The sequence below is a fragment of the Phocoena sinus genome, chromosome 17 (assembly GCF_008692025.1).
Source record: "Phocoena sinus isolate mPhoSin1 chromosome 17, mPhoSin1.pri, whole genome shotgun sequence".
NCBI lineage: Eukaryota > Metazoa > Chordata > Mammalia > Artiodactyla > Phocoenidae > Phocoena > Phocoena sinus.
This window is the reverse complement of record NC_045779.1, coordinates 76,260,625-76,287,387: the sequence shown is the minus strand read 5'-3', so window position 1 is coordinate 76,287,387 and position 26,763 is coordinate 76,260,625. Positions and strand designations below refer to the sequence as shown.

Genomic DNA, 26,763 nt, shown 5'->3' with positions numbered 1-26,763 from the left:
TTTCATCAATTTATAGGAAAATATTTACTTGTTCTGTGTAGCATGGGAGCATGAACTGGGTTCACCCAAAAGTTGTGTCAAGTAATCACGATGCAATTTAATTTAAAAAAGGGCCAGTATAGATCCCTGTTTTAATTCTGTTCTGAAATTCAACTAATCAGATATTTATAGAGTGCCTGAGATGTGCTTGGCTCAATGCTAAGGGCCAGGGACTCAGTGATGGTCAACATGCCAAGATCCCATGTGCCAGGAGACTGCCAAACCCATATCCGTTACTACTGTCCAGAGTTAAAGCAGAGAGAAGTTCATGTTACTCCTTACAAACTTCACAAAAACAATAATGTATGCAAAAGCCACTAATAATCCTGTAGATTGTTCACACACTACAAGTTGTGAATTGTTAAAGAAGAAATTGGGGTAGAGTTTAGATGCCATTTACAGGAAACCAGTGGGTCTTTAATTTGGGGTGAGACGGGGGTGGGGTGGGGATGAACTGATTGTTTCTTTGACAAGCTGACCTTGAGCTTCAGCCTGGCAGAGAGCCAGGGTGGATGAGGCTGCTTTAATTGATAAGGATCGAAACCCTCCAGTCAGGACAAGCCTGGAGTCGTTCTGAGTGGCCTTGGTACTTTTTTTTTTTTTTTTTTTTTTTTTTTTTTTTTTTTTTTGTGCTGTGCACGGGCCTCTCACTGTTGTGGCCTCTCCCGTTGCTGAGCACAGGCTCCGGACGCGCAGGCCCAGCGGCCATGGCTCACGGGCCCAGCCGCTCCGCGGCATGTGGGATCCTCCCGGACCGGGGCACGAACCCGTGTCCCCTGCATCAGCAGGCGGACTCTCAACCACTGCGCCACCAGGGAAGCCCGGCCTTGGTACTTTTAAAACTCCAGGTTTTAAGTTAATTGTATTTGAGGAAGGATTTCAGGTGTTTATTCAGAAAGGGGCTTAGAGGCCACGCTATCAGGGCAGTTTTTCTTGGTTTGTGAAGCAGGGCAGGGCCAGCCTCCCGGATGCCCATCAGGATGCGGCTCCGTGATCTCACCAGGTTCACAGCCACGTCCTGAATCTTCTGTCTCACTTGGAGTAATCGCCAGGCCCACAGCCTCCTTACGAATTCCTCAAACCTGAGCTTCTCGAATAAAATGAGAAATGTGTGGTGTCAATGGGGAGTCTGAGCGGGAAGCCTTGCACCACTGCCCTGACTGGCGTGGGGGGTCCTCTCCAGCTGTCTCCGTCATGCCCGGACTTGAGACAGTAGATGACCTCACTTTGTTCCAAATGTGGAAGGTGTGGCCAGCTTTGGCCATTGCCCATCTGTGCAGAGATATCCAGGAGGTTCTTTTTTTTTTTTTAATAAATTTATTTATTTTATTTGATTTGATTTATTTTTGGCTGCATTGGGTCTTCGTCACTGCACGTGGGCTTTCTCTAGTTGTGGCGAGCAGGGGCTACTCTTTGTTGTGGTGTGCGGGCTTCTCATTGCGGTGGCTTCTCTTGTTGCAGAGCACGGGCTCTAGGCGCGCGGGCTTCAGTAGTTGTGGCGCATGGGCTCAGTAGTTGTGGCTCGCGGGCTCTAGAGCACAGGCTCAGTAGTTGTGGTGCACGGGCTTAGTTGCTCCGTGGCATGTGGTATCTTCCCGGACCAGGGCTCGAACCCGTGTCCCCTGCGTTGGCAGGTGGATTCTTAACCAATGCGCCACCAGGGAAGCCCTGGGACTTTCTTAGATATGTCTCCCCTGTGAATAAGCTAGAGGAATTAAAAACCAAGAAAGAAAAAGTGAGCTGTTTTTTCCTGTGTCATTCTTCCCACCAATATGTTTTATATCACTTTCCTAATTAGTGTTCCACCACTGCTTTGCATGGTCCTAATTAGCCACGGTATACTGAGAAGTCAGATTTTAAAATGTCAACTGTTTCCAAGTGGAATCCCTAAAAATAATCCTTGGTTTGGACACTTCATCCCTGGAATTCTTCTTTACTGTTGGCAGCTTCATAAACCAAATATAATATTATTAGTTCCACAGAAATTTATGCTAAATGAATTATATTTCCTTTAGGTCAGGTGCCTTGAATGATTGTTTCTCTGGGTACATTTTATAAACAGACATTTGATGCTAGGTTTTGAGTTATAAATGAATGCCATGACTGCTTGTCGGGTTACTTTTCTGGCTGACCATGCCCTCAGAATTCCTCTGCATATTTTAATAAGCTTTTATGTGATCTGGAATTTCTGTGCTTGTGTGCATGATTCCTAGAATCACAGAAGACATCTCATTTTTAGGTGGCAACGGTGGCACAGAGTAGAATGCTATTTGTGTTGCAAGAAAATGGTATCATTTTACAGATGAGTAAACTTAAAGGCTCGAGTGGACGGTGCTGGTCTAAGGTTCCCAGGTTGCTCTCAACATCACTGGGACCAGCACTTCGCTTCTTTGTCCCGGTGCGGTGTTGTGATCTTTGCGCAGGGACTTGGCTCTCTGTGCCTGTAAACGAGTGTTGTTTTAGGGAGGAAAGAGAAAGGCTTTTGTGCACCTGCTAGGGGACAGGCACTATTACAGGTGCTTGACGTGTGTTAACTCAGTCCTCAAAGTACCCTGCGAAGGTACGAAGGTTTCTGCTTCAGACCACTCCCCTTCTCTGCCTGAGTTTGGAATCAGCAGAAAGAAGCGTCTGTCTCAGGTGGATGGCAGTGGCTCAGGGCTGTCCACCTGTGCCCCAGCCTCTGGCAGAGCCGGGTGACGGTGTGCTTTTTTGTGAGACAGGCCCTGTTCTGTCCGCGCAGAGAGCAGGACTGAATACGTGCTCGCGGCGGGGCCTGAGAGGTGCACACGCTGGTTCTCCTTCCAAATTTAGCACCTCCCTTGGGAGGAGTGAGGGTGGGCAAGAGCGAGGTTAGGACCACTACCCTAAGGATGTCCCTCCTCATGGAAGCATGGAACGGGGGAAAGGAGGTGTCCTCCTTCTGCAGAGCGTTATCAGGTGCCGATTAGTTTTCCTGTTTTGCAAGTGAGAGGGTTGAGGTCCAGGCAGATGAAGCCCTCTGTGCCCGTTGCCCAGCTGTAGGTCCTTCAGACTGCAGTCAGGTCTGTGTCTGTTGAAGCTGCTTCTCGGGAGCAGGCGAACCCCCCTGGGTTGGATGTGGAGGGTGTTAGATGCACATCAGACGTGGCATCTCGGCCAGTGCGAGGGCTTGCCCACCCTCGTCCCAGTGCAGCGCAGCTGGTATTTTTTGAATGTGCACAAAGGGCTGGGATTTGCAACTGTTAGGGATAAACTGCTTAGCCTTAAATATACGGTTTTGGAAGATTTGGAAGCTGAGGTTGAAATCCAGCTTTTGGGAGTTTATTCACGCAACATTTATCGAGAGCTCTACATTGAAGTATTGCGACAGTACTGGAGAGGCAAATGGGGCCCTGGGTACCCCTGTCCTTGGAAAGCTCACAACTCAACTGCAACAGATAGAAAGCAAAGTGATTCTGATCCCGCACGAGAAAAGCATGCCAGAGGGGTTTGCAAGGACAAGAAGAGTCAGAGAAAGTGTGCAAGATACAACCCTTGGTTTGAAGGGCTTTGGTGTGCAAGCACCGTCTGCTTCCTTGCATCGTTGTGGGCATAGGTGGGAGTCACGCGCGTGACCCTCACTCTCCCGGGGCTGGGCTCGGGGAGCTGTCAGTGACGGTTGAGTGTGTTGGGGTTGCCTGTGTGCCGGGCAGGGTTGCCCTAGATGGCTGGGAGTCCTTCAGCTGAGAAAGGCGTGATTTTGTGGATTCCGTGAGGGGTCTCTATAGGGTATATATATATATATATATATATATATATATATATAGTCAGTATAGGTTAGCCTGTGCCGTGGCAGAGAAATTATCCCTAAAATCTCAGAAAAATTAGCCGTCACTACAACCCAGATTTAAGTCCCACTCACACGGAGTCTGATACCATTTGGGCAGTGAGTTCTCCAGGGTGGCTGACCTCCCTGAGGTTACTCAGTGATCCAGGCCACGTCCACCTGTGGCCTTACAGAGGAAGGGAGAGAGCTGGAGGCCAGCGCACCGCTTCAAGTGGTTTGTCTCCCTCGAGGGACGTGCACTGCTTCCCCTCGCCACCCTCCGGCCTTACCTCCTGCAAAGGGGCTGCGGATGGGGAGGGAGGAGCAGTAAGGGTCCCGCCCACCTTCCAGCCCTTCCCCGACCCTGTCCCTTCAGCCTCAGGCCTCGGGGCTTTTCAGACCCTGAGCCCTGTCTTGCCCAGCTGCTCCCAAGGGAGGTCACAGGTGCTGGGGTTGAAGGGTGTACTGTCTCCTGCTGTCACCAGTTTCCAGCGGCCCCTCTGGCCCCAGTGCAGTGGCCCAGGGGCGTGGCTGCTGCCCGGCGTGGACGTCTTCTCTCCCTGGGATGGTCTGGAGGGGTCGTGTGCAGCCTTCTTCCGCTTTGTCCTGCGAAATTGAGTACTTTTCCTCCCCTCAGTTTATCTGCTGCTTGATTTACTGTTGTTCTAACATCTGATACCTGGTCGTATTTACGCTGAACCCAAGCGAACAGGCAGCTGAAGTATTTTTGTTCCCTTTGGAACCACAGGCATGTGAAACTGTTGAACCTTCCTGCCAGCCTCCGGCCACAGAAGATGAAAAGCTTGCTGGGCCAGAGCGTGTCGACCAAGAGCCCCTTCATCTACTCACCGATCATCGCACACAACCGTGGGGAGGAGCGGAACAGGAAAATAGGTAGGCCGCCCATCCTGGCTTTCTGGCTGTGCTCTGCTGCCCAGCTCCTGGTGGCTCTTCTAGATTTTAAAGCTTGAGACTTGACTGCAGTTCATTCGTGCATGTGTGTATATACCCTCATACAGGTTTATTCAGTTTGCTGCCTTAGCCAGGCCATTGCCTATAGACCTGACTTTTTGATATCTATTTCGTAAAAGGCAGTTTTTGTGGAAGTTCTAGAAACCAGAAGACCTCTGTTATCTGAGACTTATGTAAACTACAGAAGAGAGGTACTAGGAGATTAGGGTGATTTCCCAAGGCCTGGAGTAACTTCTGAATCATCAAAGGAGATTAAAGGTTGACTTATGTTCAGGACCGACTGGGGCATAAGGACCTCGTAGCATTTTCCCCTTTGAACGCTGACAGCGCTTGTTTTGTAGCGCACTAAGGATCGCCACTTCCGAGATGCCTGGTGACTCAGCAAGGGGAGATGAATGGTCTCGGGGTTGACCGGGAGTGGAACACGCGTTCCTGAGAATCTCCAGTGTGCCCCTCTGTGTGCTCGGCTCCCCAGCCACGTCCCAGCCCACGGCCACGCCTCTCCTTCCTCACCGCGGACCCCAGGGCTCCCTCCGTGTCCTTCCCAAAGCCTGGCCGTGCTGCAGGCCTCATTCCTGGCCAGCTTTCCCTTCCTCGGGCCCCTCGCATTTTGAGATCGTGGTGCCTGCAAGTCGCAGTGACAGAGCTAAAGGATTGAGAGGCCCGTCACTGGTTGGGCTTTCAGTAGAAGTCGTGCGAAGCTTTTGCAAGTCAGCGCTCGCTTCTCATTCTGTCCTTTTTCCTCCTTTAACTTCTTAGCCCTGATGTAGGAGAAGGCGTCCTGACCTCATGAGGCCCTTCTTCCCAGGATGCACGTGTCCTGTCACACCCCGTAGCCGGGCGGCGGGCTCTCCTGACAGCGCCAGCCACGCTCTTTCTGCCTTTCCCACTCACCTCCCACCTTTCCACTCGTGCCCCTCGGCTCCAGCCACACGGCTGCTTTCTGTTCTTTGGACGTGCTGTCTCGTTCCAGTCTCAGGGCTCGCTGCGCCTCTGCCTAGAGCTCACCCCCTGCCCACCTCGCTCACTCTGCGGGCCCCGCTCAGAGAGGCCGCCTCTGACCCGCACCTCACAGGCCGCTTCTCCCCACTCTCCCCTCACTGCCGGTTGCCCTTCACAGCACCTAGATGCGTCCCTCTGTTTATGTTCCCGTCCTCCCCATCTCCCCCTGCTAGAACAGTGTGGAGTGAATGAAGGAGTGGGGTGGATGGTGTGACCCCATTTTACAGACAAGGAAGCTGAGATTCAGGATGGGTAACTGACTGCACAGCAGAGCCTTTGCCCCGTACCGTGGAGCTCAAGGCCAAGCACGACGCACGTCCCATAACCTTGGTGGAGATTCCTTACAGTCACACCAGCAGGAGAGTTTCTTGGAGTCTATAAAGATCTCATAAAAAACCTCATTCACAAGTATTAAACCACCTGAACACCTTGAAAAATGAGTGTTTCTAAGCTGTTCCCTAAGACAGAGGGCATAGTGAGGGTAGGCGTGCTAGAACGACCCTGTGCTTTCTGGTAATGCTCACCATTTCTTTGATTCAAGTTGTGCTTTGTATAGTGCTGTCACATTTTAGCTCAGTTAGTTTTCCTGGTATTTTTGGAGGAAGTAATTTTTACCTCCCTTTTCCAGATGAAGAAGCAAACTCAGAGAAATGAGAAACTCCCAGTTTTTCAGATCAAGTGTGCTGTTCTAACCAGGGCCCTCCAGCTTTCCTTAATGTGTGCAGCATGCCTGGCATGGGCCTCAGTCAATGATAACACACAGCTGCCCACCTCCCGCATCCTCCAGGTCAGCTTTGACAGCAAGACAGTAATACCCGGGAAGTTGAATATCCTAGCGCTCTGAACCTAGGTCTGCCGCCAGCAGCACCTGGGACTCACCTGTTGAGTTTGGGGAGATCACATGTATGGAACGAGCTGAGACTTCGGAAGGCCTCCCGGAGGCTCAGGAAGCAGAGCTGGCCCAGACGAGCAGGTGGGCTTCTAGGGTGTGGCTCGGAGGGCTCTAGTTAAACAAGAAAATAAAGGAAGAAATATGGGGTGATGCCCTTAAAAAATAGCATCTGATTGTAAATTCTGGTACATTTCTGAAAGCGGAAGCCCTAAGTATATAGCATGCTACAGCCTTGATGTGCGTGTGTGCGCGTGTGCGTGTCTCTTGGTTCAGTCCTTCATTGGTTCATTGGTTCCTTCTCTCATCCATCAGTTAACTCCCCCTGAGTTTCCCTGTGTGTGAGGCATGTGGCAGCCCAGCCCTGTGGGTTCTAACGGTGAGAAGTGCGGGCGTGGTCCTTGCTGTTGTGAGGTGTACGTAGAAGTTAGAGGCAAGTGACAGGTAGTAACTAAATATATTTAAAACGACAGGATTTTGAACTTTCTCTGATATTGTTTGAACGTTTTCCATTTGCATCCTGGGAAATGATTTTGCTCTTTTGTTCTCGCATCCATCACGTAGGCGTGGCTGCCCCTATCACTTATCAGGCATTGTAAGGGTGAAACAAATCAGTGTACACAGGTGTATATCGGAGGTCAGGTACTGCCTCTTAGTCCTCTGACCCCTACCCGCCATTCCCCCTGTGCTGCTTGGGCTGAAGGTTTCCCTGACTTCCCTGCCAGCCGGCTGCCATGAGGGTCTCCCCAGTGGGGGTGAAGGTGCAAGAGGGCAGGGGCCATTCCACTCCTGGGGGTCCCCTGGGTGGTGGCGGTGGCGGTGGTGCAGGGTGACCACAGCTGTGGCAGCCTGGGCTGCGGTGGTGGTAGTGGCAGGGGATGCAGCCCCCTCTCCATGGTCCAGCAAAGGACGAGCAGTAAATGTCTGTGAAAAAGAACGAGTGGGGCTTCCCTGGTGGCGCAGTGGTTGAGAGTCCGCCTGCCGATGCAGGGGACGCGGGTTCGTGCCCCGGTCCGGGAAGATCCCACATGCCGCGGAGCGGCTGGGCCCGTGAGCCATGGCTGCTGAGCCTGCGCGTCCGGAGCCTGTGCTCTGCAATGGGAGAGGTCACAACAGTGAGAGGCCTGCATACCACAAAAAAAAAAAAAAAAAAAAAAAAAAGAACGAGTGACCAGCTGCAACTGTTTCCTGGTTGTCAGGGGGGCAGGCCCGCCCCCCGCAGGCCCTCTGTTGTGTGAAGGCAAGTCTTTTTTTTTTTTTTTTTTACATCTTTATTGGAGTATAATTGCTTTACAACGGTGCGTTAGTTTCTGCTTTATAACAAGGTGAATCAGTTATACATATACATATGTTCCCATATCTCTTCCCCCTTGCGTCTCCCTCCCTCCCACCCTCCCTATCCCACCCCTCTAGGTGGTCACAAAGCACTGAGCTGCTTTGACATTCTCATTTCAGTCTGTCGATTTTGAAAGACAGCCTCAGCCTCCCTACTGCTTCTCTGCTCTGGAGAGCATGCTGGGGAGTCTGGGAGCAGGGCAGCTGGGGGGACATCGTGGTTGAGCAGGGAGGCCGGGTCCCAGGCCCGCTCCAGTGCATGCTGGTGAGCAGTGCACGTCTGCCAGTGTGGGTGCCTCCTTTGATCTCTTTGGAGGTGTGGTGGTGGGGGGGCTTGTTCCAGTCCGAGTCTCACTGTTTCTCGATGGTGGGCAGGTCACTTTCTGGGCCCCTTTTCCCCTGGGTGGACCTGGACCTGTCATTACAGAGTTAATGAGGCTCGTCTCTTGGACCTCCTAGGAGTCTCTGGCTGGTCTTTTTGGATCTCGTTAGGGAAGATGATAAGCTTTCTCCCCTAAAGGACATTTTAGGAAACTTTCACCCATTTTGTTTAGAGGAACTTCCAGAGACGAGTTGGGGGACTGGAAGAGTGAGACTCCTTCTCAGAACCAGCTGCATGATTTGTGGGGCCCCCTTGTTCAAACGTTATGAGGAAATTGGAGACAGAGACAGCGTTAAGCAGAATGTGGCCCCCGAGCCTGGCACAGTGTGGCTGCAGGGTCCCTGCCCTCGCAGCTGGCCCTTCCTCTTGATTTTCTTCCTCTCTGATCTTCAGAAACCTCTGAGGCTTCCTTGTATGAAAAGAACGCCCTGCATCTGCTGCAGAGGGCTTCCACCATATCCAGCGATTCTCATGACCGTGTGATGCTGCAAGTGTTGTGTTCCCAACTTACAGATGAGAACATTACGACTGAGAGATTGTAAAGTCCTGCCCTAGGTCACGTAGCTAGTAAGGACAGAGCTCAGGCTATGTCCATGGTTTGTGACTCAAAGCCCAGGGACCTTTTCCTTAAATACGGCTCCTCATAACAGTGAGAAGGAAGCACCTGTTCATCTGGGCTGAGGATAAATCCAGTGGATGATGCAAGATTTCTGGGGATATAACAGAAACTTCAGCCAAAATGCATGCTATTTGTTGCAGACCCATGGGTACGGACATGTAATTGATATTCTGTGGCTTCTAATATCTTTTCAGCAACAGGCTCATCAGCGAGGACCTGCCTGGAGGTTTGAAGAATCGCATGTCTCTAACCTAGGATCCCAGTCTCTATAAACGAATCTTATCATTGGGGGAGTTATCACAGCAAGGGGCACAGAATATTAGAGAAGAAGAAACCCTTGAGGGCAGTTCCTGAGACGACCGTTTTCCACTGTATCTTGGAATAATTTATCAGTCTTTCCATCTGTGTGTTGCCAGCATCTCTGTCGTCCGAGTTAGCCTCCACGCCGAGGTGATGGCTGTACACGTCCTGAGCATAATTTGTGCCAGGACTTGGTGGTGGAGCCGGGCTTCTCGCCCGGGTCGACAGCTGCCCCGGAGGAGGCTTGGTGGCCTGGCCAGGCCGGAGCTGTCAGATGGCCTTGGGCTGCCGCCGGGCCTCCCTGGGCTGCAGTTGTGCCGTCTACAGAGACCGGGCGCCAGAAGCTCACTAGGGGGATTCTTCTGAGGGTCAAGTGAGATAATGTTCTTGAAGTATCCAGCAGCCTTTCCCACAAGGCTCTGAGCAGCACCGTGTGCACTGTCCAAGGTGCTGGGGATGCCGTGAGAAATCAGGAGTGTCACCTGCCAGATGGGTCCAGCCAGTGTGGTGGAAAGAGAGGAGCTTGTCAACAAGAGCCACCGAAAGATGTTGTTTGTCCACGGCTAAGAACACACGTGGGGGCCGTGCAATACAGTGTGCAGAGGGCCCGATACAGAGGGTGTTTCATAGCCTTCAGTGCTGTTCCTTCCTGTGGTTTCTGGGACAAAATATCGAGGAAGGGGCCCCACCGTGTGCTTTTTTTTTGTTTTTTGTTTTGCAGTACGCGGGCCTCTCACTGCTTTGGCCTCTCCCGTTGCGGAGCACAGGCTCCGGACGCACAGGCTCAGCGGCCATGGCTCACGGGCCCAGCCGCTCCGCGGCATGTGGGATCTTCCCGGACCGGGGCACGAACCCGTGTCCCCTGCATCGGCAGGTGGACTCTCAACCACTGCGCCCCCAGGGAAGCCCCCACCGTGTGCTTTGACACACTAAGGCTTAGGAAGGAGATGATCTCCTCTCAGACAAATAACTATTCCTGTAATCAGGGATTTATCTTAGGTTTACCTTTAGTGACTAGGACTGTGCAAGTATAAACGATTCCTTTCAGAACCCCAGGAAAATGAATTTTGAAATGCTGGTTATTTGACCGTGGGAGAGAAGACAAACAGTTCCTTCGTCATCAGGCATAGCAAGCTGTTAAAACAAATGACATTTTCATCGGCAGTGAGGAAGGGCTGGGGTGCTGGCCGCTGAGGCAGTGATGGGCTCAGTGATGCTGCTGAGGATGGGGGTGGGAGCACCGTGTCTCAGCAGAAGGACTTCTGTGACCCCTCCCTCCCGCGGAGGTTCCCAGCCTGAGGCTGGGTGAAGAGTGGTGGGTTTCTGGAGCCAACGGGGGGAGAGCAGCAGCCTGGGAGCAGCAGAGGCTTTGGGGCCAGGCACACGGGAGTTGGACTCGGCTGCCTCATTCATTAGGGCCGTCGATGGTGGATGGTTCAGTGTTCCTTGTTGGCGAACGAGGGTGAAATGTGCTCTGCTGACTGCTTCACTGTACTGTCGAGAGGCTCAAATGGGCGCCTGCTTGTGCAAAGCATCTTGAAAACTAACTCACCTGGTGGGCTCCTTCTTCATGGCATGCAATTTCAGGATGCCATAGGTTTGGTGCAACCTGTCTTAGTCTCTGTGCAGGGGACCGACCTGGTGTGAAGTGTCTGGGAAAAATGGTGTCTTTATGAAAGCCTGTGAAAGCTGAATAATTCGAGTCAGTAAATCTTAGTGTCTACTGTAGAAAAAACCCTTTAACCACCACTGTCCAGTCTAGATACTTCTCTGAGTTCAAAGACCTGGGCTTGAATCCCTGCTGCCCCACTTACTGGCTGTCTGATTCCCAGCACATTTATTAACCTCTTTGGACCTTGAGTACCTGCCTTGTAACAGTGGGATTGTAATATCTACCTCACCAGGTCATTATGAGGAATAAGAGACAGCCTTCCAAGGGCTGGACAGTACCTCCTGCCCAACACGTGTTACTTGGTTCTGAAGCCCCTTCCAGTTTGCCTAATGAAGAATCTTAAGGGGAGGAGAGGGCAGTGGAGTGGGGATGGGGACCTTATTACTTTTCTTTTGTGTGTAACAGGTGACCACCAATTTAGTGGCTTAAAGAACACAAGTTTATTTTCTCACTGTTACTGTCATGAGTCCAGCATGTGTTAGCTAGGTCCTCTGCTAGGACTTGCAGGCTGAAATCCAGGTGTCAGGTGGGGCTGTGTTCTCATCTGGAGGCTCGACTGGGAAGGATCTGTTTCCAGGCTCCCTCAGGTTCTTCATCCATTCCTTGTGGTTGTAGGACTGACGTCTCTGTTCTCTTGCTGGCTGTCAGCCGGACCACTTTCAGCTCATAGCAGCCGTTCTTGGGTCCTGGCCACATGGCCTCCTCCGTACATCCTCTCATGCTTTGAATCTTTTCACTCAGGATGGGTGTGTTCCCTTCCAAGTGCTCACCTGAGTAGGCCAGGCTCTCCTAGGATAATCTCCCATTGATTAAGTCAGAGCCTACTGCTTAGGGGCCTTCATCACATATGGAAGCCCCCTTCCCCTTGTTATATAACATAGCCTATCGTCATCTCCACACCCAGGGGTAGAGGATGACACAGCATGTGGACCAGGGGCCGGGAGTCTTGGGGGTCATCTCAGAATTCTGCCTCCCATAGGTGTTGGACTGCAGCTGACCTGGGAGTGGACAGGGAGGAGAAGCCACCATCTTCTCTCACAAACTTAGGGAGGGGAAAGAGAAACCACGCTATGTGCCACTTAAAATTGACTACAGTGCCATCTTCCTAAGTACCAGCCTCTGGGCCCGCAAAGGTCTGTGTGACGTATGGCTCTACACCAAGAATAGTGCTGTCTGGATTGATTCCAGTTTCGTGCAGCTGCGTTTGGCACTGAGGGAGGGAGGCATCAGTCACAAGGCATCCAAGTGGCAGGGATGATGTGCTTTGCATTGGAGAAAGGTAGCGGTAAAATAGCTTTAAACTGTGTATCTCAGGATGATCGCAATGCCCACTGCTTCACTGGAAAAAAAATTGCCAGACAGTAATCTGAAACCATGTGAAACGTGCAGAAACACCAGCTAAAACGTGGACTCTTCTGTGTGTGTGTATTTCTAGATTTCCAGTGGGTTCAAGGAGATGTGTGTGAAGTTCAGCTGATGGTATATAACCCAATGCCATTTGAACTCCGAGTTGAAAACATGGTATGTATCATGAATCATTTGACCCTTTTGGGCTAAACATCAACTTACCATTAAAATAAATTTTTTACTTAATATTTCAGGCATACTGCCTACAATCTATGTCTGTTTTTTTTTTTTTTGCGGTACACGGGCCTCTCACTGTTGTGGTCTCTCCCGTTGCGGAGCACAGGCTCTGGATGCGCAGGCTCAGCGGCCATGGCTAACAGGCCCAGCCGCTCCGTGGCATGTGGGATCCTCCCGGACCGGAGCACGAACCCGTGACCCCTACATCGGCAGGCGGACTCTCAACCACTGCGCCACCAGGGAAACCCTATGTCTGTTTTTAATATTTGTTTTGCCAAAGATTATAATCTTCTTGTTAGTGAAGACTACATCTTGACATTCCCATGTCTTTAGTGCTTGGTACGCAGTGAGATGTGTGAGTCAATGAACAAAGGCATCTCGGATTTGAACACACACAGAGCTTAGTTGATTGCATATAAGATTTGAAATAATTATATTGAAATTTACATGAGATTAGCAAGGTTACAAACCCTGTATTGAGCCCACCACTCAATATCACTGTTACTGCACTGCTACAAGGTGATAAGATGATCAAGGCCTAAGGGAAGAGCGAGCTCTTTATTCGGAAGAGAATAAACGGCTACACTGCTAATACGAAGTTTCCCTTGGGTTTGAAATCTGATGTTCTCTTTCTGTGTTTGTGTGCGGCGTTAGAGGCTCACTTTTTGCACTGCTGTCCATTGGAACTGCTCCCCTAATTCTGCAGTGAGCGGGAAGGAGATTCATATGGCTCACCAAGCTAGACCTAGTGTTTCCAGAGCGGAGCCCTCCGCCATCGGGTGGATTCCAGTCCTCAAGTCTCCTCTATGTTTACTATTGTATAGAACCACTTTGTAAATTTTCGGCATTGTGTGAAGGATGGTGCTGAGCTGGGCGATGCCTTCCTTTGGGGTTTTATGACTCGTTTTCAGGGTGGGAGGTGGGCTGTCGGTACAGGTGTCCTGCTGAGGGCCCGTGCCACGCGTCAGGCCTGGCCCCTGCCGTGACCTTGGTCAGAGCCGTGGGGGGGTGCATGAGGGGCTGCAGGAGCCGCGTGGAGAGTTAGGGGAGGCCCCACTGAGGACACAGGGTGAGTGGGAGCTCAGAGGCAGACTGGGAGTTATTGAAGATGATGTTTAGGCCTCCGGCATGAGACATGGTTTTTCCCAAATCTGTTGGAGCTCTTAGAAATTCAGCTGAATATTAAGCTTACCACCCTGGGGTCACTCCAAGAATGACCTGTAGGGATGAGTGTTCCCTCCTCTCCGGTTGCACAAGAATGTGCCAACCTTAGGGTTTAGCTCTTGGTCAGGCCCTTTAGTGACTTTCTGTCTCTTGGCCTAAACCAGGAATAATAGTTGTTTAGAGAATTTCCCCCAAAGTGGTTAAAGTATCATTTGCCTGCTATTCTTTCTTATACATATTTTTAGTCTTAAAAAGAAGCTTTCATTTACACCTGGCTGAAAAGTAATATGTGCTTTTTATAAAAAATGAGGAGGAACAAAGAATAAAATAAGTTACCACTAGGAGATAGCCCACAACTCATGTTCAGAATTTAAAAATTAAATGATGGAATATTTCAAGCGTATGAAATGTTACAGGGAATAATAAGCCCTCGTATATCCACCATTCACATTTAGCAAATGCTCACAGTTGGCCGTATTTGCTTTAGCTATTTTAAAAAGAAATCAAATGCCAATATATTTTGCCTGGAGACAATAGCCATCTAATTGGTTTCTCTGCTTCCATTCTTGGCCACTACATCTGTTTCACACATGGTTAGATCATTTCATGCTTTTGCTCAGACTCTGGGCGCAGGTGTGCTCATTGTTATTGGAGAGCCTTTGCTTCTGGGTACTTTCTGTAGACAGGGTTAGGAAAAGTCTGCGTGCACACACACATAGACACGTGCTTACACACGTACCTACATGCATACATCTGCACGTGTGTGTACATACACATACATGTGCCCTTAGACATGCATATACACAATACAAATACAGACTTCACACATTCTGACTTCACAGCCATCCCTCCAATTCTAGTCCGTCTCCGTAGGGTCCTTCTCGCCTTCCTCCATTCTACATCTGCGTCCTTCCCTCCAGTGTGAGAACCTGCGCTCACAGCAACATTAGCACGCTTCTCATCTGCTTGCTCCTGGGATAGACCTAAAAGAGTTTCAGGACTGCTCCGACCATAGCACTGCGGAAAACAACCCCCCTGGGAAGAATCCAGGATCCCTCCTACATTTAGGTCTTCTTTAATGTATCTTAGCCATCTTCTGTAGATTTCAGCGCGGGAATCTCACAGACCACTCATTAGACTGATTCCAAGATAGGGGATGTTTTTGGTCTCTTGTTAACGGTATTTGTAATATTATATTTTCTAATATGTTTTGTTTAGTGCTAGATTATAGAAATACTTTTGCCTTTTTAATACTGACTTTGTTACTTGGCTAAGTGCCCTTGTTCAGTTTTCCTCGTAGGTTCCACAGTTTTTGTGTGTGTGAATAATTGTTTTCATGCCGTTTCTTTCTACTCTTGGCTGTTGTGCTGGATGGGGCCTCTGTTACAGTGTTGAGGAGAAGGTCCTGAGTGCGGAGAGGTCCTGCAATCACGGGGAAGCTCCTGGAGGCCAGGGAGCCTGTCTTGTTTGCCGTCAAGCATAGGGCCGGGTGCTTAGTGAGATGAACTGATAATTCACAGATGCACTGGTGGAAGGATATTAACTGATGATCTATTTCCACACTTCATGTTTTTCATTTTGTTTCTAAATAAAATATTTTATGTTTTCTTTTCATTTACATTCCAACTTGGTAAAACAAGAAAGCAGAACAAATATTAAAAATATATCAAGCGGGGCTAATATTAAAGACGGAATTGTTGTTCAAGCACCCACAGTGCTGTCCACTTTGAGATTGTTTTGTGTTCATCGCACTTTGAGGACATCTCTACAATTCCCTGTGGACTTTTATAAGAGCCGCTAATGAGGCTTTTCCTTCTGAGAGTCCCGGGGGTCTCCTGTGGGCGAGGCACGATGCTTGGGGGCCGATCGGGACCGACCAAGAGCGGTGGCTTTGGGATTGGGTTAGGGCCGTGCTCATTGCCGTCCTCTGTCACCTGCTCCAGGGGCTGCTCACAAGTGGAGTGGAGTTTGAATCTCTCCCCGCGGCGCTCTCCCTCCCGGCTGAGTCTGGTCTTTACCCAGTGACGCTTGTTGGGGTCCCGCAGACGACGGGGACGATTGCTGTGAATGGTAAGCAGGTTCGGGGGCTGCTGGCTCCTGTGCCGCCCGGCATTCCGGTCTTCGCCCGTTAACAGGTCACGGATGGATGGCGGTGCTTTGGGACACGCCACGAACCATGTAGAGTGTGCGGGATGTGGAGGGCACCCCCCGCGCTCCGGTCTGTCTTCCCCGGAGCCCGCAGACACGCTCCAAGGTTCTCCCACTGCGGTTAAAACCCCCTGCCCCCCCGCACCCCGAGCCCACGATTTCCTCTCTCTGTGGCTTCATCTGCTGTCTCTCCTTCCGAGCAGACCTCTTCAGAGAGCTGTCTGGACACGCTGAATCCACGCTTCCACCTCTGTGCTGGTTCTCCAACCCACCGCGTCGTGCACATCCAGCCGTCACCTCACAAAAACTGCTGTCACCGAGGCCACTGGCAGTATTTTTCTGGCTAAATCCGGTGCCTACATTTCAGATTTTGTCCAACTCCGCTGCCCAGCAGCCTTGGGCACCGCTGCCCGCCTCCTTCCCGGGTGCGCTCACCTGGTCACCCTCGCGTCTCTGCTGCCTCTCCTGCCTGTCATTCTGGGGCAGTGTCTTCTGCAGGCACTTCTTCTTCAGCCCGACCCTTCAATCTGCACCGAACTCTGTCCTTCCCTCCCTCCCTCCTGCTTCCCCTTGCCTCTCCTCCCTTCCCCACCCCCTCCCGCCCTTCCTCTCTCCTCCCCTCCTTTCTCCACCTGCTGTCTCTCGGCAGTCCCATCAGAGTCATCTACTTTCCTGGCTTCGGGTCCCATCTCCATGCTGCTGATTCCCAGGGCCACGTCTCCTGTCCAGACCCCTTTCCTGGACCTGCACATCCAGCCGCTTCCCACCCATCTTCTTGGCTGTCTCGTGGGCACGTCACATACAGCATGTCCCAGCCGGAGCCCGTCACCTCATCCCCCAAGCTCCCCCTCCTGCCGTGGTCCTGTCCCAGTGAGGGCGTTGCCGTCTGGCCAGTTGCCCTGCCCGGGCACTGGGAGTCATCCTTCCCCGCTCCTGTCTCCTCCTCGCTGCCCCCTACAACACTGACCGTGTCATCCGCACCCTCCACCTCCACAGCCGCTCTGGCCTGGCAGAACAGGACCCTCTTCTAGAGTTTGTCACAGAAGCATCAGGACTGGTGTTTCTGCCCTCACTCTTTCCATATTGCAGCCACGTGACCTTTCCACAGGGCAAGTCTGGTCATGTCATCTCTGGACTGGAAGTCTTAGCGCCTTCACCATGCGCTTTCCATCAGGGCTCCCCGCCTTACCAGGGCTGTGGAGCCCTGTGTGATTGGGCCCTGCTCATCTCTGCCGGCTCATACGACTCCTGTCCCAGAAACACGCTATGCTTTCCTTCTGTTGGTGTGCCTCCAGACTTGTGACCCTGGTGCTTCTCCAGTGCCTAGCGCAGCCTTCCCTTCCCCCTGGAGATCGTCCTCAGCTCCCCTCCGCTGGCTCGGGCCCTCTCCAGTGCCTAGCCCAGCCTTCCTTTCCCCCTGGAGATCGTCCTCAGCTCCCCTCTGCTGGCTCGGGCCCCTCCTTCACGTCACTGATCGCGGTGGCTTGTTGGCCTTTTCCTTGCCAGCCTGGCTGTATCCTCACACCTGGCACGTAGTAGCTCTTAGCTATTTGGTGGCTGAAAGAACAAACATTCACTGGGAAAGGTGCTCGCTGTCTCGAGCAGAGAGGCAACAGCATCCTAGGAGAGGGTGTGTTGCAGGCAGTGCTGAGATGGGCTGAGCCCTGGCTTGTGGGCAGTGGGGGAGGGGTGACCCAGAACGGGAGGTGGGCGGAGAAGGACTTCTCCTGACAAGTGACCCTGAGGTTTGAAGGCGAACTAGGGGTTATCCGAACGAGTGGGATGGAGAGTAAGGGGGATCCAGGCAGGAAGAACATCTGGTCCAGGCTCTTACCTACCTGGTGGTAAGAGAGAACAGGGTGCAGAGGGAGCTGGAGGGGGGCTCAGAATTAACTGGTCTAAGGCAGAGGGGTGTAGTGATGAGTCTGGGAAGGCAGACAGAGGGCCGACCCAGAGGGCCTCATAAGTCTTGCTGAGGGCAGTGTGGGCTGCTGCGTTATTTGAAGAGAGGAGAGATATGGTCTGACGGGCGGTTCAGAGCTGCTCCAGGCTGCTACGTTGGAGAACGGGCTGCAGGCGGGCAGGACTGGGGAAAGGAGACCAACTAGGAAGCTCCAGCCATAGCCCAGGGAGAAGATGTCAGACATCGGACCCCAGCTGTGGCTGGGAATAGAGCAGAGGAGACAGACGAGAGAGGAAGTAGCCAGGACCAAAAGGCTTGATTCAGAGTGACACACGGCCGAGGACCAACACGTCCACGGATGAGTAGTGAAGCCTCGGTGACAAGAGGTCGCTGGGACAGACTAGTTGGTGTCCATTGTTTGGGGAGCCTTATGTGTGAAGTATCACTGGGCATAACACACAGGATTGTCATCAGATTTTCAGTTTATTTGCAGTCACCTTCAGCAGTGGGTGAGAAAAGGAAAATGATTGATTTTAATTAAGAAACTGCAAACAAAGGTTGCCTCGTAGACAAAGCCACATCCTATCAGATTTCATAGAAAGAACAGTATGACAGGGCATTGTGCCAGCTGTGGGTTTCTGGGGAGGAGAAGGTTCACAAGTTAATTTAAAGGAGTCTTAGAAGGAACACACTTTAAAAAAAGGAAATGCGGGTGCTGTGAATTGGAGTTATTTTAAGTTGAGGGGCCAGTTGGAACTGGCGGAAGGTAAAGGGGAGCATTGATGAGGCTGTATCAGGTGCCAGCTTGCTTCTTGTTGAGTATGTAGCCACTTAATATGAATGCAGAAAAATTGTCACCCTAGGCATTTAGCCATCGAGTATTATTTGATTTTGTTACACAGTGAATGTTGTTTATAATAATTATCTCAGAATTTCAAAAGCCGTTTTAAAGCTTTGCTTAAACAGTTTCAAGTGCTTATCTAACCCATGGAGGGTTTTTTTCCCATGGAAATGTTGCTAATCTTACAGTGTAGTACTTGTACACATCGAGCAGATTTGCCATATCACGTAACAGCTATAAAAACAGTAACTGACTCTTGAACTTTCATCTCTCAACAGAAGATTTTGAATCATTTTTTTCAAATACTTATTAAGTTACATTATGTCCTGGAAAGGAATACAAACTATCATTTTCATTTTAGAGATGGATAAATTTGAAAAGCAACTTGGTAAAGGGATGAGACACTAATTATTAAGCTCTGTGAGATCTATAGTTTATACACTGTTGCTTGGACGCAGCCAGCCTTGTGAAGTGGGCACGCAGGTGCTGCTTGCACCCTGGTCAAGGAAACCGAGGGTCTTGGGGTTGAGCGTGGGAGCTGTGGGCGAGCCTGGCAGGCGACGGGGCCTAAATCTCAACTCAGGTCGGAAAGGGACCCTGCGTTCCTGTCACCCCGGGGCTGCCTTGAGGCGTGGGTGTCTCATGAAGCCTTTTCAGGTGGTGAAGCTTTGCGTTTTGTCCCTAGGTTACCACACCACGGTCTTTGGTGTCTTTAGCGACTGTTTGCTGGACAATCTCCCGGGAATAAAGACCAGCGGCTCCACGGTGGAAGTCATCCCTGCTCTGCCCAGACTGCAGATCAGCACGTCTCTGCCCAGGTAGAGCACGCGCAGCACTGGGTCTGCTTGCTGACAAGAGGGGCACCTAGGAGTGCTGTTCGGTACACCTTCTGCAGGGGCCCCAAGAGTCTGAGTTAACCTGTGATCGTTACGACCAGAATAGAGGCGAAGGGTTTCTTCGAGTTAACCAGTAGGCAGTGTGCTCTGCTTGCAGCAAACTGGAATATAGTTGAAGTGTTTCTTACCAAGATCAGAACAAAATGTGAAATTAGGCTTTGCAATTGTAATTTTGGTAAGAAACAGTTGAGGTTTTAGAGAACTTAAGAAAAAGTCTTATCTTCTAAAAAATAGTCTTTTTTTTCTTCCCTTTAGCATTATAGGAAAGCATAAAGAAGAAAGGGAGACCTCAGAGTGAATTACTATTAATGCTTTCTGGTGTTTCCTTCCACTGTTTATCCATTAAAAAAATGTTTGAATAGTTGAGATCATACTACATTTTATATACTATCATAGATTACTTCTTGCATAAATGTATAACATTAGCTAAACATTTCGATTTTAATTGCTTAAAAAATTACATCATAAAGGTATCTCAGAATCTCATCACCATTCATTTCCTTGCTTTTGGAATTTGGGATTGTCTCAATTTTTGCTCATATGAATAATGCTTTAATGTTTATCCTTTGGGCTGTTTTTATAAAATATATCTTGGTATTTTCTGAAATGTTTCAAAAGCTCAGTCACTTACTTGATGGGCCCCTTCTCAGTGCCAGCCTCGTCTCATCCCAGCTCAGGGCTCTGATGGGTGGGACGCTGTGCTTTGGGACACTCAGCGCCTGTGTCCGGGCCAGGCCTGTGGCCAGGCTGCATGGTTCTCTGCTTTCTCCCTCCTTCTTTTCCCACCGTACCAGAGGGGCTGGCATCCTCTTTGCTTGAGAGGCAGAGTAATTTGTGCAGGCTGTGTTTTAGTTTTCCTAAACACCTTCTCTGCAAATTCAAATTGACTACAAACAGCTTTCACTTGAGAAGGAGAGAAGGACTGCCTGCTAAAATGTGGAAAGAAGTCATTTATAGTGAGGACGGGAGTCACTTTTCCTTCCTTGACAGAGAAAGTTTATTTCTTGACTCATGAACAACTTTACAGGTATAAAATGCAAAGGAATTCACGTTGATTCTTTATGCTGTTATTTTCAGAAAATGTGGTTTGGATGCGCTTTTTAACCCCACCTCCCGCACACGCACCTGCCTCGTTGTTGGCTGGCTTTCGTCCCCACTGTGCCTCTAGAGCCTTTTCCCTGTGGTCACCGGTCCCTCCTTGCCCGGAAGTGGGTTTGCTGCCTGTGGGTTGGGAAGGAGACACCAGGGTAATGAGCGTTGTGGATTGAGTGACAGTCAGTAGGACTCAGGCTGGAGCTTCAGACCAGGGCTGTAGTGCCGGAGCCTCAAGGGAGTGTCAGGCGAGGCTCGGGGCCTCTGGTCCAGGGCCCCAGCTGACCAGTGCTGAGGACCCGCCAGCTGCCCTGGGTCCCGTCAGGAGTTGCCAGCGTTGCTCATCGATTTTACCTGTGATGTGGAGGCTGTTGTATGTACTTTTCATTTTTCTTCATTTTCCTCCACTTCCCATGTTATCATTTGGAATGGTTCATTTAAGTTTTCTTCTTAAATCAGTGGATTTTCCCAGGCCATTTCTGAGCATGAGATTTAAAAAAATTTTCAAAGAGTGCAGCATGCTCACGGATCATTTGAATTAGTTCATTGTTTCACTTTTGTCCTCACCATAGTCCAATCATGAAGATTTTTTCTTGCTTCACACACGCTTGAGAAAGTAAGGCCCAGTGAGAGCGATCACGTGGATGACAGGTCCGTGACCCAGGGCGCGTCTGCATGTAGACAGCGCTTATCATGTGGCAATTTGCCCTTGAGTTCTGGACGCTGGGTGCTGATTCCATGTTAAAGCCAAGGCTCCCTAGTCCCTGTTTCTGAAATGTTTTAAGTGTGGTGATGTGAATAATTCTAAAATGCCATTGGTTTCCTTTGTTTTTTTCTGTGTTTCTAAAATCTATTATGATTATTACTATTATTTTAGGTCTGCACATTCACTGCAGCCTTCCTCTGGTGATGAAATATCCACTAACGTGTCAGTCCAGCTTTACAACGGAGAAACTCAGCACCTTGTTGTGAAGCTGGAAAATATTGGGATGGAGCCACTGGAGAAACTGGAAGTCACCTCAAAACTTCTCACCACCAAAGGTAGGGAATTTAAGTAGGTTTGACACCAGAAATGTTTATCTTTTTTATTTGCAGAAGAGACACATTAGATAACCAGCGTTCAGAAAGCCTAAAAATTTCTTCCAGTTTTTTTTTTTTTTGGTACGCGGGCCTCTCACCGTTGTGGCCTCTCCCGTTGCGGAGCACAGGCCCCGGATGCGCAGGCTCAGCGGCCATGGCTCACGGGCCCAGCCGCTCCGCGGCATGTGGGATCTTCCCGGACTGGGGCACGAACCCACGTCCCCTGCATCGGCAGGCGGACTCTCAACCACTGTGCCACCAGGGAAGCCCTCTTGCACTTTTAATTTGACACCACTGTGAAATTTTTGTCCTAATCATGCGTGAAGAACACGCAAAGGAAGATAATGGAGCACGGGATGCACCTTCGTATCCCCTGTGCTCTTAACAATGATCAGATCTCGGGAAGCGTATCCTGGAATGAATGAATGAAGAGAAGCATTTGCAGGTTCAGAAGCATTACCATCTAGGATCCATCCATCCAGCCCAGTGTTTTCTGTGGGTTCAACACTTAGAGCCTGTGCACTCCCTCTTAAAGACAGATTCTGTTTCCTAGTGCTAAGGCACACGTAGCTTGGGTGCCATAAGACCTGTGTTAAACTTTGGCTTCACTGTTTACTTGCTCTTTGTCCTTCACATGCCTCAGCTTCCTCCTGGGTAAGCAGGGGAGGTGGTCCTTACCATGAAAAGTTGTTCTAAGAATTAAGTGAGGCAGCATGCGGCAGAGGACCTGGTCTGCTCGTGGTTAGTGAATGGTACTGATCAAAGGGGGGATATATTGTGTGTGTGTGGGGGGGAGGACATCGAGAGTAGTAAGTGGAAGTAGAATCAGGTCATTTAATAAAGGTAGAGAAATTATACTGTCTGGGGAGAGCAAGCTGGTGGGATTTCGGGGTGTTTACATGCCTTTGACGTAGGAGCGAGGTGAGCCCAGCATCCAGTGGGAGCTTGGGCGCACCTGGGCGCTGCTGAGGATGCTGCTGGCCTGGGGCTCCTGGCACTGGTGGGCCGAGGCCGCCATCTCCGTGAGGGTCTCCAGGATCGGATGCTGGGCCATGGGGCCACAGGCATTCGGCTTCAGAACTACTTTTCCAAAGTCCATTTACACAGTCATCGTGTGAGAGTGACGGCTGCCCCAAGTCCCCTCTGCCCTGTGGCATCGTAGTCATTTTACCCACGGTAGGGAGGTGGGGTGTAATGCTCTAACACCAGGGTTTAATTTGTATTTCCCTGATGACCAGCGAAGTTGAAAACCTTTCACGTGGTTTTGGATACTCAGGTCCTTTGTCGTACCAGCGCTTTGTCCTTTTTTTCCCGGTGGGTGTTCTGCCTTCTCTCTGTCTCTGTTTCTCTCTGTCTCTGTGTGTCTGTCTCTCTCGCTGTCTCTGTCTGCCCCTCTCTCCTGACTTGCAGGGTGTCTTTGATCCTGAGTGTAAGTTCTTTGCTGGAACTGTGTGCTGTGAATATCCCCTCCTACTCTACCCGCTGCCTTTACACTCTCTTAGCCATGTCCTTGGATAAACAGAAGTTCTTCATTTTAGTATGGTTCACCTAATCATTCTTTTCTTTTATGGTCATTGCGTTTTGTGTCTCTGAGTCTTTCGGGAATTTTGATGATCCTACCTTAATCGCATCCTTTCTTCCCTTTCTCTCCTATTTTCAGGAGCAAACACATATGGATTAGGTAGAAAATGCCTCCCTGACATGAAATACCTTCATCTGGTATTCTGAAGTTGATTAAGTGGTTAAAGGGGTTGGTTGATGTTTGAACAAGCGAGCATTGAATGGCAGAAAATTGCAGAGTATATAATGGTAAAAATTTCCACATCTCCTGTGATTTACCTTGCCTTCACAGCTTAGCAACTGGAAAATATCTCTTCCTTTTCTCAAATAAACCCAAATGGTAACCACGTGTCCATTATTCATTACAAACTTGCTTCTTCTTTCCGAAGCACAGCTCCTTAGGGTTCTCCTTTGGAAACCCCTGCTGTCCCTGCGCCCCAGACCCCGTATCCCTGGCCTCTGCCCCAAGCTTCAGCCTCAGCCTCAGCCACCTCTCCCCTTAAACTCTCGTCACGTTGACCGTTAGGAGCTAGTTTCAGTTTCCTGGACGTTCGTGCTGTCTCTCTAAACTTGAGGATAAACCATCTCCTCTCACTAGGAGCCGACTTGCTAACTTCTATTCCTGCCTTTGCCTCCTCTTCTGCAGTTAACGTATCCTGGGGTTTCTGCTTCATGGTCACTCTGGGAAGCCTTCCTAGACTGGGTGACTGGGGCCCCCCTTTGTCGTCTCAGAGGCCCGGGTGACTTCTGAGGAGCCCCTTTCATTCCGAGTTGTCATTGCTTGTGGTCTGGTCTCCCTCCAGCCAGGTGCGAGTCTCTCAAAGGCAGCGAGTGCGTTCCCCTGCCTTTGGTGTTCTTACGCTTTTGAACTCTTGTGGAACTTATTCTTTGTATCAGCCATTCCCTCCCTCTCGAACCTTTCATTATAAAAATATTCAAACATACAGAAGAGCGGAGAGAATTTTACAGCGAACACTGCAAACCCACCGTCTAGGTTCTATAATGTTTGGCTATCCAGCCTCCTATCCATCCATTGATCCATCTTGTTTTTTTTGCGTCGTTCAAAATAAGTTGTAGATTTATGTGCATTTTACCCATTAATACTTTAGCATGCATATCATTAATTAGACTTCAAGTTTGTTTACTTTTCTTTGGTAAAATGTATATGGGGTGAAATACACAAACCTTAAGTTACCATTTGATAAGTTTTGACAAGTACGTGTGTCTCACCCAAACTCTTATCAAGATATATCACAGACCATTCTCATCACCTCAGAAAATCCTCTCATGGCCCTTTCCAGCCAATCCCTGCCCAGGCTGAGAGGTGGCCACTCTCCGTATTTACCTGGTCAGCCCTCGCTCATCATTTACTGGCAGCGATGTGGGAGGTTGGAAACGCTCATGGGAACCAGGCAGAATCCCTGGAGAAGCCTCCGGGGCTGGGTCCTTCCAACACTGTCAGCAGTCACCTTCTCGCCCAGCTCTCAGTTTAGCCTCTTCGAGGGCAGGGGGTCAAGTATTATTACCCTCACTCTATGTATGGATAGGGAAGGTGAAGGCCGAAGAGGTTAAATGACGTATCTGGGATCACAGCTAGTTCCATCATGTGTAGTACGGGCTGGCCATTCAAAACAACACGTTTGCAAGTGAAAAATTAAAGCTGTCATTCTTTTTTAATTCTCATCCCGAGCTGCCATACATTTACATGTGGAATTAAAGTAATGAAAATAAACCATCTGCTTCCAAAATATACAAAGGGAATAATTCCTGTCACTTATATTCTACAGTACCAAAAAGCTGTCAGTATCAATAAATGATGTACTATGAATGTGAAGACGGGAAAATGTCTTAAACCGGGAACACGAGTGAGCTCCTTGTGAAGCTCTTCCACAGGGAATTAAACGCTCCCTCCTCCAGGGTCCGTGTTATTTTCTTTGTAGCGCTGTTGGGGTTATTTTATGTCTCAGCAGTAATAATAACTTTTACTTTCTAGCACTCACCACGTGCCAGCTGAGTGGTATTTCAGGTAGTTTTTTCTCGTTAGGTAAAAACGACACCTGTAAGAGGCCTTTCTGGGGGTAGGGGTGGTCTGTTTACCTCACTGCTGCAGCACCGGGGCCCGGGAACTAAGAACAGTGCTTGTCACAGAGGAGGTGCTGAGTGAACCCGGCACGAGTTCCCACCACACAGGTTGTTGCGCGGCTGGCGCGTTAATGCAGGACACAGGAGCGCTGAGGACGACCCTGAGCATGAAGTGCCCACGTCTTGCCTGCTCCGAGGGTGCTGACTGCTCTCGGTGTGTTCTGCCTGCAGGTGGTCTGCGTGCGCGGGACCCTGGCCGCGTGGGAGGCCTGCTTGCGAGCCCCACGTCTTCTCCTCCTCTTCCTGCCGCCCGTCAGGGGCCCTCACAGGTCTCTGGTCACGCCCTCACTCCCCTCTGATTGACTCCCTTTTCTTCAGATAAAGAAAAGTTTCCTGTTGTGTGGTTTTTTTTAAAATGATGTTTGCTGTGGGTTTGTCATATATGGCCTTTATTATGTTGGGGTAGGTTCCCTCTATGCCCACTTTCTGGAGAGTTTTTAATCATAAATTGGTGTTGAATTTTGTCAAAAGCTTTTTCTGCATCTGTTGAGATGATCATATGGTTTTTATTCTTCAGTTTGTTAATATGGTGTATCACATTGATTGGCTTGTGTATATTGAAGAATCCTTGCATCCCTGGGATAAATCCCACTTGATCATGGTGTATGATCCTTTTAATGTGTTGTTGGATTCTGTTTGCTAGTATTTTGTTGAGGATTTTTGCGTCTATATTTATCAGTGATATTGGTCTGTAATTTTCTTTTTTTGTAGCACCTTTTTCTGGTTTTGGTATCAGGGTGATGGTGGCCTCATACAATGAGTTTGGGACTGTTTCTTCCTCTGCAATTTTTTGGAAGGGTTTGAGAAAGATGGGGGTTAGCTCTTCTCTAAATGTTTGATAGAATTCACCTGTGAAGCCATCTGGTCCTGGACTTTTGTTTGTTGGAAGATTTTTTTTTTTTTTTTTGCTGTACGCGGGCCTCTCACTGCTGTGGCCTCTCCCGTTGCGGAGCACAGGCTTCGGATGCGCAGGCTCAGCGGCCATGACTCATGGGCCCAGCCGCTCCGTGGCATGTGGGGTCTTCCCAGACCGGGACACGAACCCGTATCCCCCGCATCGGCAGGTGGACTCTCAGCCACTGTGCCACCAGGGAAGCCCCTGTTGGAAGATTTTTTTTTTTTTTTTTTAATTTATTTATTTATTTATGGCTGTGTTGGGTCTTCGTTTCTGTGCGAGGGCTTTCTCTAGTTGCGGCAAGTGGGGGCCAGTCTTCATCGCGGTGCGCGGGCCTCTCACTATCGCGGCCTCTCGTTGCGGAGCACAGGCTCCAGACGCGCAGGCTCAGTAGTTGTGGCTCACGGGCCCAGTCACTCCGCGGCATGTGGGATCCTCCCAGACCAGGGCTCGAACCCGTGTCC

At 50.0% G+C, this 26,763-nt stretch overlaps 1 protein-coding gene across 3 annotated transcripts in view; it reads left to right on the top strand.

Moving 5' to 3' along the window:
* The window catches only part of TRAPPC9 (trafficking protein particle complex 9), a 515,410-nt gene that overhangs the window by 113,601 nt on the left and 375,046 nt on the right, over positions 1-26,763 (top strand). For all 3 annotated transcript variants that reach the window (XM_032610159.1, XM_032610157.1, XM_032610158.1), the window contains 5 exons: positions 4,572-4,717; positions 12,430-12,515; positions 15,686-15,812; positions 19,320-19,452; positions 21,500-21,663. In XM_032610159.1, the coding sequence (XP_032466050.1) occupies positions 4,572-4,717; positions 12,430-12,515; positions 15,686-15,812; positions 19,320-19,452; positions 21,500-21,663 (656 nt within the window). The remainder of the gene's footprint in view (positions 1-4,571; positions 4,718-12,429; positions 12,516-15,685; positions 15,813-19,319; positions 19,453-21,499; positions 21,664-26,763) is intronic.